The following is a 19,930-nucleotide window of genomic DNA, read 5'->3' as shown; positions in this document are numbered from 1 at the left end:
TTCTGTGTCAAGAGCTTTAGTTTCTGATATACATTTATCCCTAATTTATTTTATGAGTTTTATTTCTCTTTTGAGCCACTCTAGAGTTTCTTGATATTGGTCCATGATCTCTGGGAAATCAACAGGATTCTCACTTTCATCAGATAATATTGATTCATTTTCCTCCATATTACAATATTTGTCCCAGGTTCATTGGTTTCCCTTTGAAGTTTTATTCATTCTTCCTTCTGTTTCTATAATACTCCCATTCTGGTTTATATGCTTATAAACTGGGTTTGTATTTAAGCCTTTAGGAATCTACCTCACTCTTTGGCTCCTCCCCTTTCCACAGTGGCACAAGTCACTAACAATTTGCTTTTGGCAAGTCTCAGCCTCCTTACATCACAGGATGGGAGGGTCTGCTAGTCCTGGGTCCTTCTGCTGAATAACTTCTAAATAGATTGAACAGGCATTTATTAAATCAACAAGAATATATTCAGCCCTTCCTATGTGCCAGGCATTGTGCTATGTGTTGGAAATACAAATATAAGCAAATACATTCACTTTCCAACTGCAACTATGCTTGATTTCAATTCCACTGAACAAGATGTCTTTCTTAAGATAAGTGGATCACTTTTTTTTGAGCTATGGATGTATCCTTTAATAATAAACATTTTTTCTATGGTTTTGAGTTCCAAATTTTATCCCTCTTTTCCTCCCTCCCCTTCCCTCCTCCCTGAGGCAGTAAGTAATCAGATGTGGGTTATACATGGGCAATTATGTATACCATATTAGTTATTTTGTATAAGAAAACTTGAACAAAAGAAAAAAAATGAAAGAAAGTAAAAAATAGCATGATTCAGTCTGTATTCAATCAATATCAGTTCTTTCTTTGGAGGTGGATAGTATGCTTCATCACTAGTCCTTTAGGTTTGTCTTGGATCATTGTCTTGCTGAGTACAGTTAAGTCATTCACAGTTCTTCATCAAACAATATTGCTATCCCTGTGCACAATGTCCTCTTGGTTCTGTTCACTTCACTATACATCAGTTCATCCTGCTTGTCATTTCTTATAGCACAATGATATTCCATCACCATCATATATCACAGCTTGTTTAGCCATTCCCCAATTGATGGGCATTCCTTTGATTTCCAGTTCTTAGCCACCACAAAAAGAGCTGATATAAATGGGTTTTTTTTGTATAAATAAGTCTTTTTCTCTTTTTTGGATGTCTTTGGGACATAAACCTAGAAGTGCTGTTGCTGGATCAAAGGGTATGCACAGTTCTATAGCCCTTTGGGCATGGTAAGTAGATCACTTCTAATCCTATCACCAAGCTAGTAACTCAAGCCTTGGATAGTCCATATCCTCCTACCTCCCTCAGCCTCTGTTCCCTTCTGATTGGAGGAGTGGAGTAATAAACTCTGACCAAAGCTCTAATTTATAAAGGGCAAAAATTAAACTCTTTGCATACTCCACTTTCCATCTGCAATTCTGCTTGGTTTCAACTCCATGTAGTAAGATGCCACCATACCAGGTACCCCTTCATGTTCTCCTTTTCCAGCTTCCTTTTGTATATAGTTCTTCTATCCCAACCCCATTAGACTGTAAGCTCCAAGAGGGCAGAGACTGCCTTTCTGTTTCTTATTTGTATTCCTGGTGTGTAGCAGGGTTCCTGGCACAAAGCCAGGGCTTAATAAATGTTTATAGAATTGAATTGTATTGAAAAAATAAAGACAGACTGTGCCCTCAAGGAGTTTACATTCTAATCCAGGGAACACAAAGAATGAAAGGGAGCTCCAAAGCAGGACAGGAAGAAGACAGGGAAGTATGCAGAGTCAAGAGTAGAGCTGGGAGAGAAGTGAATGAGTAGGCATGGCTGTCCTGGGCATTTCCTCAAAATGGGGGTGCTGGAAGGAACTCCACAATGAAAGGAGGATCTCAAAGCCATGGTAGGCTCTTCCAGAGTGAAAAGACTGAAGGGATAGAGCCCTCTTTTAGGGCCAGAAGGCCACAGCGATGGACCCATCTTCCAGGATGAAAAAGGATGGTAGAAAGGCCTAAGCCCAGCAGAGCTTCCAATTCTCTTTCCTTAGGACATGAAGCTCATTCTTAAATTTCCCTTCCTGCCTGGGTCTTCAGTACTATCCCTCTCCAGGAACTTTCCCTTCTCTTCTTGCTGCTGGACAGAATTATTGTCTGCCTTTCCTTGAGAGGGCCAAGGAGGTTTTTTTTTTTTTTTTTTAACAGAATGAGTCACAGGGGCACCCTATGTATGGATACTGTCACCAACATGAGGAAGATTATATTTGTTGAGGAGGGTAGAGAGAGTATTTGGGGTGGGAGGAGTGAATAAGATTGGGAATTCAAATTATAAACATTCCCTGAGGTTAATTCATAAGGTTTTTACCTCATAAAGATATTCTATCTTCTTACCTTATGAATTAAGCTGAAATTCCCTTATATCTGGGGCAATATGTCCTTCTTTTGAAGTTTTGGGAGTAGCAAAGTTTTCAGGAAACAACTACTTGACCATCTTGCTTGCCACATGATTCCTGTAATCACATCTGAGAGTTCTTTCAGGACCTAGTTTTTCTGGGTCAGGTGGCTTGCATCAAGGGTGCTAGGTTCTCTTATATTCACTGTATTTACTTTGTGTAACAAATACCTATTAGCCACTTTTGTTCTTTCTTTTTCAGGCCACAGGTCATTCTCCCTGGCAGAGATGTAAGAGTCATAGGAGGAACTGGGCAGCCCAGTCTTCTCTCTTATCAGTTGTCATCATCCTTTCTACTAAAAGAAGTCATCTTTTCCTTTACTTGGTTTTCCTCTAAACAAGACAAAACAACAATCCCAATTCCTTTTGATTCATTACCATTCTTACAATACCGTGCCATATTTTTGGATTTATATTCTGTCAGTTATCTTGACTTCTATCTTCTGTACATGTCTCTTTAAATTGTAAGAGAGTTGGCAAATTGCTTGCAGATCTTCACCAGTCTTTTCAGAAACTCTTCCCTGACTCTTTAATTCTTCTTATCAATAATATTACTCTTTATTACTTCAGGATTTCATTTTTTGAGAGCTTCTCCATTTCTCCTTAGATGACTGTAGAATTTTAGTCAATGGTATCCTACCTACTTGGACAGCTAGGTGGTGCAGTGTTTGGAGCACAAGGCCTGGAGTCGGGAAGACTCTTCCCTGGCCTTGGAAACTTTCTAGCTACGTGACCCTGGGCAAGTCATGAACCCTGTTTGCCTCAGTTTCCTCATCTGTAAAATGAGCTGGAGAAGGAAATGGCAAACCACTGCAGTGTCTATGCCAAGAAAACCCAAAATAGGGTCACAAAGAGTCAGATATGACTGAAAAACAATTAAACAACAAGATTCCTACCTATTCGTTTTGTAGGACTTGCTTTTTAGTTACCCACGGTTTAGCTGCCTGTTGGAAATCTTTTCATTTACATTGTTCTTTTGGTTCTGCTTATTTTACTCTTCATCAGTTCATAAAAATCTTCCCACATTTTCCCCAACTTCATATATTTGTTGTTCTTTCTATATAATAATTTGCTATTGCATTCATAAACCATAGTGTTTTTTTTTAAACATTTCCCATTTTGGGTTTTTATTTTTTGCTACCATAAAATGTGCTGTTATGAGTATTTTGGTGTATATTGGACTTTTTGATTCCAACTTTGGCAGCCTTGGGATATATGACCAATGCTAGGCTTACTGGGTCAAGGTAAATATACATATATAATATACACACACATATATACATACACATATATACATATATACATATACACATGCATATTTTTACATACAGAATTAACTGTTTCTTTCAAAATGATGCTTTCCTAGGTTAAAAAATTTTAGGTCTTTTCACTGCTATTTGGTAAATGCGACAAATTAGAAGGTTCATTTAAAATGTTGACACTACATAACTGATGAACATGGATCCTTCGATGTATATACTCTTATCAAGGGGTTACATTAATTTGGACTGTATATTCTGTTTGGTATAAAACATATTAAGATTCCCTATGTTAGGTCAGTAAAAAGAAAGTCAGTTTTTTTGTTTTTTTTTGCAGGGCAATGGGGGTTAAATGACTTGCCCAAGGTTACACAGCTAGTAAGTGTCAAGTGTCTGAGGCCGGATTTGAACTCAGGAACTCCTGAATCCAGGGCCGGTGCTTTATCTACTGTGCCACCTAGCCGCCCCCAGAAAGTTAGTTTTAAAACATATGAGCTATGCCTGAGCTGAATTACAATTTTACATTACCAGTATTTAGGTTACTTGGAGTTTTAGATATTTTCTGTATACTTATATGCCTTCAATTAAATGTCAATTTATTTACTTTGGCACATAAGTACTCTTTATTCTTATCCTCCCTGAAAAGAATATCATGATGCATAATTCAAAGAACATAATACAATGTAATTATTATACATTTAAATTAAATAGGCCATGTTCAGATTTTTGTTCACTTAGATTTGGGTACATATTAATTGCATGGACCCACATTTGTCATACAGAACTGAATGGTCTTGTCATAGGACTCAGATATCATACAGTAGGGAACACAAATTGTATCAATTGTACTCAGAGTATATGCAACTGGAATTGGTTGGAAATCAGGAAGATTTAAATTATACCATCAGATCTGCTGTACTAGTGTCAAAATAGTTGTACTTCATTCTGTTTAGAGAAGGCCAAGTGTAGAAGATAAGCCACTAACTACATCTGATAACCCATATTTGGGGGGATTTAAGAATTGCAGAGTTATTATGTAAGGACACACATTTTTCTATATGTTTAGAGGAGTTAAAACATAAGGCATATTCTCCTGATGTTTGAAATCATATTACAACGATCTGGGGTAAGTGGTTAGTTTATTTCCTTAAGATGAATGATATAAAATTCTTTTTAATCAGAAAAAGAGCTAGGGAAACAGTTCTGCACTTTCTTGCTCAGCAATCAAGTACCTAGGAGCGGCAGATGTAAGGCACCCTACTCAAATCATGCCAGGGGAAGGCACAGATGGCTGAACAACAGCAGCAGTGGGCCTTTCTACAGCACTATCAGAAAGCACAGATGGCCTTCCAATAGGCATTATGCCAGCGGTTAAGTAACCTGAGGCTGCCAGAAGGAGAGTTGTCCAAGAGGCAGACCCACCCTCCTGCCATCCAACACAAGTCCAGAGGGGGGGATCTATTCAGCGTACCAAGGATATGGCATTCTCAGGGAGTAGAGCTTGGTGCCACATTTAATATTTTATTCAGATGGGGCAAGTAGGAGAATTACCTGTATTTTCGAAAGCCTAGAATCCTGACTGGAAATAGCTAAAATCAGCAAATGGTTAGATTTTTTTTTTTAAGTCTCAAATCTCTGCTTGCCTTGGACAAAATGATACATTGCCTTCAAGTCCCACCTATCACTGCACAACTGCTTCTCTCCCTGGAGAATATAGCACCTTGAGACATCAAATGAACTTTTACATCCTTACACTGAGCCAAATACATTACAATCTGATGCTAAGCCCATTTAGAGATTGGATGGATTTTATTTCAAATCTACAGATGTCCTTCAGTAACAAAGTTAATAGAGATAAGACCTACAGATGTGGAGAAGAGGAAACTAAAAATTAGTAGCTTTGGATAGATTCTGAATTCAAATAAAAGACCTACAAATATTTACCGCTATAGTTATGCTATTAATAGGAATGTGAATAAAGAAAAATTGACTTGTACTATGTTCTTGAGGCTTCATAAGGCAGGGGTATTCTAAATCATAAAAGAATGCAAAGATGAAAGAATGATGAGTTATGAAATGGTCAAAAGTTCTATAACTTGGAAAGGATAGTTTTCTTTAACTGTAGGACAAAAAAATTCTCAAGATACATAACATGGATTGTCTTGAGTTGTTTATCATCATTACCTCTTTTATCTCTATTATGGTGGAGGGATCTCAGAGTCACTTTGGTAATAGAAAAAAACACTTGAGGGGCTTTCAAATCTCAGAGACAATATTAGACACCTTGGGGACTTAGGCCTATGACATTCAAAGGAGGTATTAATGGGCATAGAGAATATTTATTTTAACGGTTAAGTCTAGAAGTATGTGAATGTAGATTTATTGTGCCACTTTTGTGTGAAGTTGGAAATAATATCATATACTAGCACAGTCATATGTAGAAATTGGCTAGGAGTTTTTTGAATCTGAATAATATTAAAAATAGAATATTCCTCTAAGCGCCTTCAAGGAGAGCAAGCTATATATTGCCAAACTTTAGGGAGGCCCCATATTTCCTTGTTTACATAATGACCACGACAGGTTTTAGAATGTTTTGTGGTTTTTTTTGTTTTTGTTTTTTTGCTGATACACATTAATTATATGGGGAGTTAAGTCAATCTCTTTCATCCCTTATAAGAAAATAGATCTTTAAATTTAAATATCTTTAAATTTCATAGGATTAAAATGTTTCAGTTTTTAATTCATAAAAAAATAATTTATATGTACCTTTGAAAAACATTGGGGTTAAGAAGAAAAAAGTTTTTTTTCTTTCCTCTTTCCATTTGAAAGCTTTTACTATCATGGTAGAGAGAGCTACTAAATGCTGAGAGGACTGCTAGCCTCAACTATCCAATCTTGGTTGCATGTTAGTTTGAGGAAAGCTTACATCAGAAAGTATTCTTTTAAGAAATGGAAATCTTTTTGAGTCAAGATGGTAGGAGAAGAAGCTCTGAGAGAACCAAAGTGCACCTATCTCTCAAAAGCAAGACAATAAAAACAACTAAAATAGAAAATGAGCAATTAAAAGCAAAAGGCTATAACAATAAAACAAATTACAACAGACTGCCTGGAAAGACTAGAGTGCCAAAAGTGATGTTGAAAGAAAAAAATGTAATGCAAAGTATCCCGAGAGACATCCTCAGATGGATAGAGCATACATTTCAAGTCATCAAGCAGTAATTTATATGAGAAGGAGAACTATAGGCCCAACAAAAGAAGAGGTTGAAGAAAATAAAAATCCTGGGAGAAACATAGGTTAGAATTAAGAGACATTTTACAAAAATCACAAATAAATAGTGAAGTAAATGATCAATCCATACTTGAATACAATCACTAAGGCTAATAAACAACAGACATAAAGTGGAAAAGATAAATAAAATTAAGACATCAGCTAGTAGAGATACAATCTCAGAAATTTGTTGAAATCTTCAAAGAACTGGAAGATATGCAAAATCAAGTGAACAAATATACAAGAAAAATTAGGAAAAAATTAATGATATGTTATTATAGGAAATCATTGAAGGAAATGTATATTAGCAAAAGAAAAAAAATACAAATAAAAAATCCACAAAACTTTGACTAAGAAGAAAACAAGATCAAGATTCTTACATACAAGTTCCAATGTTATAATAATAAAGATATGAAATATTCCAAATTTGCTGGAAAAATTGAAAGCAAAAAATGTTATTTACTACAGACATTAATCAAGAACAAAGTAAACTTCTCAAGGAAGACAAGGAATAGATAATTAAGGAAATTGGAATATAAAATATGCAAAATTAGGAAGCATTGGCCTTAAACCCAGAATTTATATAAACTAAATATTCTGGCATATTGTGGCAAGATGGTCGAGTGAGAAGTAGTATCTAAGTCTAGCTCCCCCTTCATCACTTCAGAAAAGCTAGAAATGTGCTAAAGAAAAAAAAAAACCTAAGAGGAGAGAGTGAAAAAATCTTAACAAGGAAATTCCTTTTGAAAAACCAGTAGATAGACTAAAAACAACTGAGCAATCAAAGAAAAACTCATAATATACTATACTAATGACAGTAGAATAAAAGACTACCATGAAAAATATCCAGGAAAAGAAAATTATTCTGCCTCAACAATAATTATAATCCCAGAAATGAGACTGGGTGGCCATAAGAATCTTAACTGTGGTTGAAAAGCTTAATTAAAGAATTGAAATAAGATGTATGGAATAACATTACAGATCTTTATATGTATGATAGGAAAATAATTGGTTTAGAACAGAAACCAAAAAAACTTTAAGAAAGCAATGGACACCATGAAAAAATGTAGAAGCCAGTACTCAAAACACAGCAAAATTTATTAATGCTAAGTAAAAATACAACAAATTTGGGATAATATCTGAGGTCTCTGGGGCTATTAGGTGGCACAGTGGAGAGAGTGAAATCAAAAAGACTAATTTTCCTTAGTTCAAATCTGGTCTCAGAGACTTACTGTGTGACCCTGGGCAAGTCACTTACCCTGTTTGTCTTGATTTCCTCAACTTTAAAATGAGCTGAAGAAGGAAATGGTAAACCACTCCAGTATCTTTTCCCCAAAAAACTAAGCCAAAAGGGAGTTATTCAGTCAGACATGACTGAAACTACTGAAAAACTACAAAATGAGGTCTCTAAAATAAAAAAAAATCTAAAAGGCATGGTTCTAAGCAATAATCTAATGATCAGTGTTATTTTAGGGAAATGTGATAAAATAGAAAAATGTGAATATGAAATTTCAAGAGTATATAGAGGAAAATTACTCAATGTTTGGAATCAGAGAGCAAAGTATAGACTGATAGAATCCTTCATATACCACTAGAGAGCAATTACAGAATTTATTGCACCCAGAAATGTTACTGTCAAGTTCCAGAGCTACCAAATCAATGATAAAATATTGGCAAGTTGCTAGGAAGAGAAAAATCAGATAATAAAAAACATCAGTCAGAATAATTCACAATCAATGAGAAAAGACAGGAAAAATGGGAATACATTAGATTGAAAAGCAAAGGAAAATACCTTGGACCCAAGGATAACTTATTCTGCAAAGTAGAACATAATTTTAAAGAGGAAAAATAAACTTTTAAAAGAATAATTTATATCTAAAACATTATTTTTTTAAAAAAGAAGAATTGGTTAGAGCTTTTGAATTGAAAACAATGCACATCAAAGAAATTTAAGAAACATAAAAGAGTTTGAATAACTCAGAAGGGCTACGTGATGATCTAGTGCTTATATATTTAAAAGGGAAACAATATTATCATCTCTTTGGAGTCACATCATTTCTAAGAAGAAAATGACAGATAAATTCTGGGCTTGGGTGTTTAAAATAAAGTTCCCAGGAGAAGTAAAGAGACAGGAACTTAGTATTTTTTGATTTAGGGGCACCATAGGCAATGGTTTTTCAAACGTGGAGGAAGGAATAGGTAAGGGAAAGGGGGATCTCATCAATCACTCTTTTATCTGTGTCAGGAGAGGGAAGGTTTAAAATGATTTTTAAATGATCTAGGATAGGAAGAAGGTATAACTCAGAGGGTAAGGTCAGGAAGAAGACTGTTTCAGAGAATTGCATATATATATATATATATGCAATTAAATATATATATATACATACATATATATATACATACATATATATATACATACATACATACATATATACATACATACATATATATATATACATACATACATATATATATAAACAAACTTTGGCCAGTTTATTAAAGAATACTTTTGTACAGTTTACTTTTCACTGGTATGCTCTGGCATATTTCTAATGATATCAGAATCACCTGGATCAATGATAGCCAGTGTACAAACTCTGTAGTTTTTCCCACATGCTGTACCCAATTCAATGTTGTTGCCACTGTAGTGATGTATGCCAGTTTTGGCCAATATACCATAAAATTCAATCTCTGATTTCCTCAAGGCTGGGCAGTTGTTGGCCAAGATGACCAATTTGGCTTTGCCTTGTCTGATCATTTTCAGGGTCTGTTTGTAGCCTAGCATGTATTTGCCTCTTTTCATCACCAGCTGGAGCCTCGAGTTGATGGACTCCAGCGACTTTTTCGTCTTCTTTGTGGCCACCATCTTCCTGCCTGCTGTGGGAGGACCCTCAGCCAGAGACCTGCCGCCATGATGGCTGGGAAGTGAGCAGAATTGCTTATATTTTTTAAAAAGTAGTAAGGATCAGGGAGACCCAGTGATTTGGATCTGGGCTGGAAGGAGAGAACAGTAGGAAGAGATTGGGAACAAGTTACTCTAAGTAAAATAAGCTACAAATACCTTGTACTGATTTGCTAAGAGAAAGAAGAGAGGCAAGGAGGAAAAGCAAGAGGTAGAGAAAGACAGAGAAAGATGCAGAGACAGGGAGGGAAGGAGGAATAGAAATAAGGGAGATTAGAGACAGTGGGAATGGGAAAAAAAGGAGGGACAAAGGAAGGGAGAAAGAGTGCATGGGGTGGGGGGGAGAAGGTAGGTGGCACAGTGGATAAAGCACTGGCCCTGGATTCAGGAGGACCAGTGTTCAAATCCAGCCTCAGACACTTGACACTTAACTAGCTGTGTGACCCTGGCAAGTCACTTAACCCTCATTGCTCCATTAAAAAAAGAGTGGGGCAGCTAGGTGGTACAGTGGATAAAGCACCAGCCCTGGATTCAGGAGGACCTGAGTTCAAATCTGTCCTCAGACATTTGACACTTACTAGCTGTGTGACCCTGGGCAAGTCACTTAACCTTCACTGCCCCACAAAAAACAAAAAAACAAAACAAAACAAAAAGAGTGGATGGGGAGAAAGATTATAATAAAATTTGATAAAGGGAAAACAAACTCAACAATGACTATTAATCTTATAACTATGAATAACTATGAATGTTAGTGAGATGAAATCATTCATGAAATGGAAACAAGTTGAAGAATGGATTAGAAAGGAAAACAATAATTTGTTGAATACAAGAAATGCACTTGAAAAATAACGAATCATATGGACTTTTGGAGTAGAATTTGTTATGCCTCAGCTGAAGGCATAAAAAAACAAGAGATGGTATGGAAGGAATGGCTAACATAACTGGATGAGAGTTTAAGATCCAAAATGATCCTGATAGGCTAAATCACAGATTTAAATAAAATAAGATCAAATTTAATAGGGATAAATATAAAGTCTTACACTTGATTTTAAAAAGTTGACTTTACAAGTATAGGATGGATGAGGTTAGATGGTAATTTATCCAAAACAATCTCAGGGTTTAAGGAGACTAGAGGTTCAATATAAATCAGCAGTGTTCTATGATAGACAAAAAAAGTTAATGTGATCTTGGTCTGCATTAAGGGGGACATAACTTCCAGGAATAAGGAAGTGATGGGCTTATTATATTTTTCTCTAATCCGGGTACATCTGGATTCTTGTGCTTGATTTTGAACATGCTAGTTTTTTTTAAATTAATGCTAAAATTTTTATTTTTATATCATCTCCAATTTCAAATATGTCCCTTTCCTCCACTCCCTAGTGATCCTTTTTTTCCCCAGGACAATGAGGGTTAAGCGACTTCCCCAGGGTCACACAGCTAGTAAGTGTCAAGTGTCTGAGACCCGATTTGAATTCAGGTCCTCCTGAATCCAGGGCAGGTGCTTTATCTACTGCACCACCTATCTGCTCCTGTGATTCATTCTTTATTTTAAAAATTAAAGAGATAAAAAATAGCAATTAAGCTAAACTAAACAACATATCATCCAAGTCTGACATTATGTATCTCATATCACAATGAATTCCAAATGTACAAACTACCTAAATATAACCTGAAAAATTAGAGAAAGATGCTTCAAAGTTACAATAATAAGAGAATAATAAGTCAGAACAGTAAACTCTGAAATTTACCTCATACCATGCAAATTAGCAAAGATGATAAAAGATTTTCAATAGTGTCAAACACCTCTTCCCCTTTTAAAGGTGGTTTTCAGGATACCATTTTCTCCTAGTTCTTCTACTACCTATTTGACCTCTCCTCCTCAGTAGCCTTTGCTAGATCTTCATCAAGGTTGCACAGACTAACCATAGGTGTCCACTGGACTCTGTCTTGGGCCCTGTTCTCTTCTTCCTCTGTGCTATTTCACTTAGTGAATTGCTCTACAGAATGTTTGAATCAGTTTACAACTTTACCAAGAGTGTATTAATGTCTCATTTTCCCCTAATCCCCCACAACATTTCTCATTTTCCTTTGCTGTCCTATTATCCAATCCAATAGGTATGGGGTAGTACCCAGAATTGTTTTGACCTGAATCTCTCCAATCAATAGTGAGTTAGAGCATTTTTTTTTATATGGCTATACGTGGCTTTGATTATTTCACCTGAAAATTTCATGTCTTTTGATCATCTATAAATTGGAGAATGGCTCTCATTTTAACAAATTTGATTCCATTCCCAATGTATTTGAGAACTGAGGCCTATCAGACAAACTTGCTTCAACTTTTTTTTTTCACAGTTACTATTGCTAATTGTATTATCCTCCATCCTATTCCCTCCCCTTGATATTTACTCTATTTTCTATATTCTTTCACCCTATTCCTCCCCCAAAGTGTTTTGCTTCTGACTGCCCCCTCCCCCAATCTGCCCTCCCTTCCTTCACCCCTCCCTCCCTTATCCCCTTCCCCTCCCACTTTCCCACAGGGCAAGATATATTACTATACCCACTTGAGTGTGTATGCTATTCCCTCTTTGAGCCAATTCTGATGAGAGTAAGGCTCACTTGCTCCCCTGCTCCCCCCCTCCATCTTCCCCTCCACTCCATATACTTTTTCTTACTTCTTTTATGTGAGAAACTTTAACCCATTCTACCTCTCCCTTTCCCTTTCTCCTAGTGCATCCCTCTCCCCCCTTAATTTTATTTATTTTAAAGATATCAGCATGGGCCAGTTAGGTGGCACAGTGGACAAAGCACCAGCCCTGGACCCAGGAGGACCCAATCCCAAATCTGGCCTCAGACACCCAACGCTCACCAGCTATATGACCCTGGGCAAGCCACCCAACTCTGGCTGCCCCACAAAAAAACAATAAAGAAAATAAATGCTTTAAAGATATCATTCCATCATATTCAACTCATACCTGTACCCTCTGGCTAAGTATACTCCATTTAGCTGCACTAATAATAAGAAAGTCCTTATGAGTTAGAAGTATCCTCTTCCCATGTAGAAATGTAACAATTTAACCTTTTAATATCTTCATGATTTCTTTTCTCGTTTTCCCTTTTTATGCTTCTCTAGGGTCTTATATTTGAAAATCAGATTTTCTATTCAGTTCAGGTCTGTTCTTCACGAATGGCTGAAAGTCTTCTTTTTCATTGAAGTCCCATTTCCCCCTGAAAGATTATACTCAGTTTTGCTGGGTTAGTGATTCTTGGTTGTAATCCCAGTTCTTTTGCCCTCTGGAATATCATATTTCATGCCCTCCAATCCTTTAATGTAGAAGCTGCTAGATATTGTGTTATCCTGACTGTGGCTCCATAGTATTTGAATTATTTCTTTCTGGCTGCTTGCAGTACTTTCTCCTTGACCTGGAAGCTCTGGAATTTGGCTATAATATTCCTGTAAATTTTCTCCTTTTGGGATCTCTTTCAGGAAGTGAATGGTAGATTCTTTCAATTTCTATTTCACCTTCTGCTTCTAAAATGTTATGTTACTAAACTGTTTATTCTGTATTATTTTTTATTTTTTATTGTTAACAGCAAGAAAATACTCCAAATCATTCAAAATTATTTGAATTAATGAAAAGTTGGAAATAAAACATGTGCTCAACAATTTGGGAACATTATATGAATGTAATTACTGTACGGAAAGAGATGAATATGAAGACCAGAGAAATATTAGAAGATACACTGGCATTAAGTGATTCAGAATAAAAGGTGCAGAACTAAAATGACAAAACACACAATACAATAATATAACATGCTACAAATGTAGCATCCCCTTTAGTTGATGCTGTGAACTAGCACTCACACTTTTGGGTTTGGTGTCCAGAGGGTGGCTGCTATCTTTGTCTCTGCATTCCTAACACTACTGTATATAAGCTTTCCATTAACAGTTAGTTATTAGCAAAAGTATTTACTCAAGATGTCATAGTAAGAACATTAGCTAAAACCCTTCCAGTTAAAACTGGGGCGCATACACAAATACACATGCATCAATGGGAAGGCTGATCACAAAGATCAAGCACCATGAGAGTGAGGTAGTTGTGTTAGGAACAGGTATCAAAGTGACTCCTATCTCTAACACTGCAGGATCTGTCCATCTCCCATGCAGTCCTCTCTGTGGCTGTGTGCTAAACTGTCAGGATTAGCTTCCTCGAGGGGGCCATAGCTGGCTCCTGACTCTTCTGTCTTCCTCTCTTCAGTTACTGTATCTCTACTTAATGTCACTTCAATCTTCCCTCAGTCACTTAATTCAGTGTCTTCTACTAGTTGAGTGGCTTCATTTCTAAATATCGTGGTGGATGAGGAAAGAATGATTCCTTCTCAAAGCCTTGCATCCTCTTCCTTCACAGGATGTCACCTTCCAGTCAAGAGAATCCACTGCGAGACACCATGGCTTAGGGAGACAGTCAGAGGAGGGAAATTCCTTCCCTCCTTCCCACAAGGGTCTTATTCCACAAATGGTATGAACCCTGATTACCCACCAAACTCAAACTGCCAAACTGCTTGCTTTTTATAAATAAGCCCAGGGCAGCTAGATGGTGCAGTGGATAGAGCATCGGCCCTGGATTCAGTAGGACCTGAGTTAAAATCTGGCCTCAGACACTTATTAGCTGTGTGACCCTGGGCAAGTCACTTAACCCCAATTGCCTCACAAAAAAAAAAAAAGCCCACAGGACAAGATTGACTCTCTTGGCCAATAATTTTATGTTAATCTGTGTCAGTTGCTTGCAACCAATGTCTAAAGCCCCATGATCCTCTAAAAATGTTTAAGTAATTCTTTCATACCTTGTTATGGGATTTTAGGAAAATTTCTAAACATCTCCTTTACATGAATGTCAATGTCAGTAGCCAATGTTAGTACCAAAACATCAAAGTTAAAGAGTGCATTCCATTCTACTAGCAATAAGCTATTTTTATGTACTTTGTTTGGTTTTGTTTGGTTGTTGGCAAGTTTCGTTTTGTCAAAACAATATGTCTCAAACTTTAAAAAGGAGTCAGCCTATGTTGTTTGGAAGCAAGACATGGAAATCTGAAAAGCATTTAGCCTTTGAAAAATTTGCAAGGAGACATAGGAACTTCACTGAAATCTTGGTGAAACAGTCAAGCCTCCAAGTTAAAAATGTAGTCTAAACAATTCATATTTTTAAAATAAAGATAAAGCAGTTGCTAGCAGAGTATAAGAACCCTCAAAATATCATATTGGTGATAACCCTAAATTTGAGAAGCACATCTCAGAGAATCAATGAAGAAAAACAAATGGTATTGAGAACCCAAGATGTTCAGAACAGTATTGGGTCAAGGTAATATCAAACAGAAACTCTTATTTTGAATGGAAAATACAAATTAAGAAACCTATGCAATTATGAATATGAGGGAAAGTAAGTTTCTGCAGAAAGATTTTAAGTTACAATTAAAAGCAGAAATAATATTACATTCCCTTTCAATAGAATGACTTTATAAAAGACAAACCTAGCACTTGTCAAATTAATTGCAAATGGACAAAATTCTTTAATAAAAAAGTGCTAGAAAATGGCACATAAGTATTCTCACTATGGAAAAGAAGAACATTTTTATTAATCAGGGAAATGAATGAAATCATTCTAATATTCCAGTGGATTTGAGATACTATCAATATCCTTCCAGTGATGCAGAGCTCCCCAACTAACCTTGCCCCACTATGACTACCTATGTTGTGTGATGATCCATTCATGACTTTCCATAAATTCATCTTAGGGTATCCACTCACCACCCTGGACCCCTTTTTAGTATTCTCTTGATGTTGGATCTACTAGTAAATCATATAGACTATCCATTGACTGATCTTTCTGCTCTCTATATAACTGACCCATCCTGGTCATACATTTTTTTTTGTGGGGCAATGAGGGTTAAGTGACTGGCCCAAGGTCACACAGCTAGTAAGTGTCAAGTGTCTGAGGCCGGATTTGAATTCAGGTCCTCCTGAATCCAGGGCCGGTGCTCTATCCACTGCACCACCTAGCTGCCCTGGTCATACATTTTTATGACATCTTTTATATCATTTCTCATGCAAAATTCTTCACTTGTAAGCCAGCCTGTTAACAAGCATTTATTTAGTGCTTGGTATGTCCTAGGTACTGTGCTAAGCCATGAAGAAACAAAGAAGAGGAAAAGGAATAGTCTTTGCCCACATGGAGCTTACATTCAAATAGGGGAGATAATATTTAGATAACTATGTATATACAAGCTATATACAGAGTAGGTGAAGGTAATTTGAGGGGGGAAGTCTTCTTGCAGAAAGTGGGACTCTGAACTGTCTTTTTTCCCCCATATAAATATTTTATTATTTTCCAGTTCCATTTAGAGATGATTTTCAACATTTGTTTTTATAAAATTTCTAGTTTCAGATTTTTCTCCATCCCTCCCCTCCCTGCCAAGACAGCAAGTAATCTGATATAGATTATATATGTAGAATCACATTAAATATTTCTGCATCAGTCATGTAATGAGAGAAGAATCAGAGAAAAAAGGAAAAACCTCAAAAAAGAAAAATACCAACAACAAAAACAATAGAAATAGTATGGTTCGACCTGCATCCAGATTCAACGTTTCTTTTTTTCTAGATTTGGAGAGCATTTTCCATCATGAGTCCTTTGGAACTATCGTGGACCATTGTATTGCTGAGAAGAATCAAGTCTATCACAGTTGATCAATACACAATGTTTTTGATACTGTGTACAATGTTCTCCTGGTTCTACTCCTTTCACTCATCATCAATTCATGCAAGTGCTTCCAGGTTTCTCTGAAATCCGCCTGTTCATCATTTCTTATAGCACAATAGAATTTCATTACTTGTTCAGCCATTCCCCAATTGATGGGCAACCCCTCAATTTCCAATTCCTTGCCACTACAAAAAGAGGAGTTACAAATATTTTTGTACATGTGGGTCCTTTTCCCTTTTTTATGATCTCCTTGGGAAAAAGTCATAATGGTGGTATTGCTGAGTCAAAGAGTATGCAAAGCTTTGTAGCCCTTTGGGCATAGTTCCAAAGTGCTCTCCAGAATGGTTGGATCAGTTCACAGCTTGACCAACAATGCATTAGTATTCCAATTTTCCCACAGCTTATCCAACATTTATTATTTTCCTTTTTTTATCATATTAGCCAATCTGATAGGTGTCAGGTGGTACCTCAGAGTTGTTTTCATTTGCATCTCTCTAATCATTAGAGATTTAGAGCATTTTTTCATATGGGAATAGATAGCTTTGGTTTCTTCATCAGAAAACTGTCTGTTCATATCCTTTGACCATTTCTCAATTGGGGAATTACTTGGATTCTTACAAATTTGATTTAGTTCCCTATATATTTTAGAAATGAGGCCTTTATCAGAAGTACTAGCCATAAAAATTGTTTCCTAGCTTTCTGTCTCCCTTCTAATTTTGGATGCATTGCTTCTAATTGTATAAAACATTTTTAATTTAATGTAATCAAAATCATCCATTTTGCATTTCATAATAATCTCTGTCTCTTGTTTGGTCACAAACTGTTCTCCTTTCCAAAGATCTTAGAGGTAAACTATTCCTTCCTCTCCTAATTTACCTATGGTTTTTTAACTAAGTCTTAAAGGAAGCCGGAGAGACCAAAAGATAGAATTGAGGGGGTCAAGCATTTCAGGCCTGCAGACCAGCCAGTGCAACAGCACAGTGGCAGAAGATGAGAGTTTTATATATTCAAGGAAATGCAAGTAGGTCAGTATAGCTAGCTCATAGAGGACATGGGGGAAAGAGAATCAAGAATGGGAAAGTAGGAAGGGGCCGGGCTATAAAAAACTTCAAATACCAAAAAGAGGCATTTAGATTTGATCCTGGAAATGATAAGAAGCCTCTTTATAACACTGAGTAAAATGGGTGAGATGATTAGACCTATGCTTTAGAAAAATCACTTTGGCAGGTGAGTGGAAGAGAGATTGGAGTGGGGAGAGACAAAATTGGGAGACCCAATAGTCAATAGAAGGCTATTGCAGTAGCCTTTTTTTTGTGGGACAATGAGGGTTAAGTGACTTGCCCAGGGTCACACAGCTAGTAAGTTTCAAGTGTCTGACACCAGATTTGAACTCAGGTCCTCCTGAATCCAAGGCTGGTGCTTTATCCACTGTACCATGTAGCTGCCCCGCAGCAGTCCTGATGATAGGTCATGAAGACCTAAACTATAGTTGTAGCTAAGTAGATAAAAGGCAACAAAATGAAAGATGCTGTGAAGGTAGAAATAACAAGATTTGACAACAGACTGGCTATATCATGTGGAGTGGGTGGAATGCTGGACTGAATCTGAGGACTTGAGTTCAGATCCTTACTTGTATGACCTTGGACAAGTCTTTTAACTTCATTGGGCTTCAGGTTCCACATCTATGAAAGGAGGCAGTTGATCATTAACATTTCTGCATATTACCAACAAAATTCAACAGGAAGGGATAGAAAGAGAAATTCCACTTAAAATAGCTACAGACAGTATAAAAAACTTGGGAGTCCACCTGCCAAGACACACACAGGAACTATATAAACACAATTACAAAACACTTTTCACACAAGTAAAGATAGAACTAAACAATTGTTAAGTGTACATTAATTGTTCATGGGTAGGCTAAGTCATTGTAATAAAAATGACAATACAATTGAAATTAATTTACTTATTCAGTGCCACTCCAAATTACCAAAGAATTATTTTATAGAGCTAGAAAAAATAATAAAGTTCATCTGGAGGAATATAGGATCAAGAATGTAAAGGGAATCAATAAATATAACATGAAGGAAGGAGGACTAGCAGGACCAGATCTTAAATTATATTAAAAAGTGGCAATCATCAAAATAATCTGATCCTAAATAAGAAGTGGTTGATCAATGGAATAGATTAGGTATACAATATATGAGTAAATGACCATAGTAGCTTAGTGTTTGATAAACCTAAAGATCTAACTGATTAGGGCAAGAATTCACTATCTGACAAAAACTTCTAGGAAAACTGGGAAACAGTATGGCAGAAACTAGGCACAAACCAGTCTCTCACATGATATAACAAGATGAGGTCAAAATGGGTACGTGATTTAGACATAAAGGGTGATATCATGAGCAAATTTTAGGGCAACAAAGAAAAATGTATCTGCCATATCTATAGATAATGGAAGATTTCAAGAGCAGACAAGAGATAGAGAGGTTCATAGGAAGTAAAACGGATAATTTTGATTATGTGAAATTAAAAAGGTTGTGCACAAGACCAAAACAAATGCAGCTAAAATTAGAAGAAAAGCACGAAACTGAGAAAACATTTTTACATCAAGTTTTTCTCCTAAAGGCCTTATTTCTCAAATACATAGGGAACTGAACCCAAATTTATAAAAAACAAGAGCCATTCATCAGTTGATAAATTTCAAAAGATATCAAGAAGCAGTTTTCAGAAGAAATCAAAGCTATCAATAGTCATATAAAATGCTCTAAATCTAAATCACTAATAATTAGAGAAGTGTGAATGAAAACAACTGAAATGTTATCTCACATCTATCAGATTGACTAAGATAAGAGAAAAGGACAATGACAAATGCTGGAGGGGTTGTGGAAAAGAGGGACATTAGTGGGGTTGAAACTGGTCTAATCATTCTGGAGAACAATTTGGAACTATGCTCAAAGATTTATAAAAATGTGCAGACTCTGACTCAGCAATACCACTACTAATTCTGTATCCCAAAGAGATCAAAGAAAAAAGGAAAAGGACCCATACGTACAAAAATATTTATAGCAGCTCTTTTTGGAAACTCTTGTCTGCTCAGTGTGTGTGTGTGTGTGTGTGGGGGGGAGATAGGGAAAGATGGTAGAGGGGGAAAATTTGGAACTAAAAATAAAATACAATGAGGCATTTGAATAAAAGGGCTATCAAGGTCCCTTCTAGCTCAAAACTTGTGAATCTGTATCCCTTAGGTTCCTTTCACCTTTGTAAAAAAT

At 36.3% G+C, this 19,930-nt stretch overlaps 2 protein-coding genes across 2 annotated transcripts in view; both read right to left on the bottom strand.

Annotated features, from left to right (window-relative positions):
* The window catches only part of LOC122740785 (WD repeat containing planar cell polarity effector), a 415,321-nt gene that overhangs the window by 116,504 nt on the left and 278,887 nt on the right, over positions 1 to 19,930 (bottom strand).
* On the bottom strand, positions 9,523 to 9,870 carry LOC122740787 (60S ribosomal protein L30-like). The gene has a single exon (XM_043983486.1). The coding sequence runs from the start codon at positions 9,868 to 9,870 to the stop codon at positions 9,523 to 9,525; it is 348 nt and encodes a 115-aa protein (XP_043839421.1).

This window comes from Dromiciops gliroides, chromosome 2 (genome assembly GCF_019393635.1).
Source record: "Dromiciops gliroides isolate mDroGli1 chromosome 2, mDroGli1.pri, whole genome shotgun sequence".
NCBI lineage: Eukaryota > Metazoa > Chordata > Mammalia > Microbiotheria > Microbiotheriidae > Dromiciops > Dromiciops gliroides.
Note: the sequence above shows the minus strand (reverse complement) of the source record. Positions and strands in the feature narration are given on the sequence as shown.

Bases quoted from the DNA above. Each gene is read 5' to 3' on its own strand.
- LOC122740787 (XM_043983486.1), bottom strand. From the start codon at position 9,870: ATGGTGGCCACAAAGAAGACGAAAAAGTCGCTGGAGTCCATCAACTCG.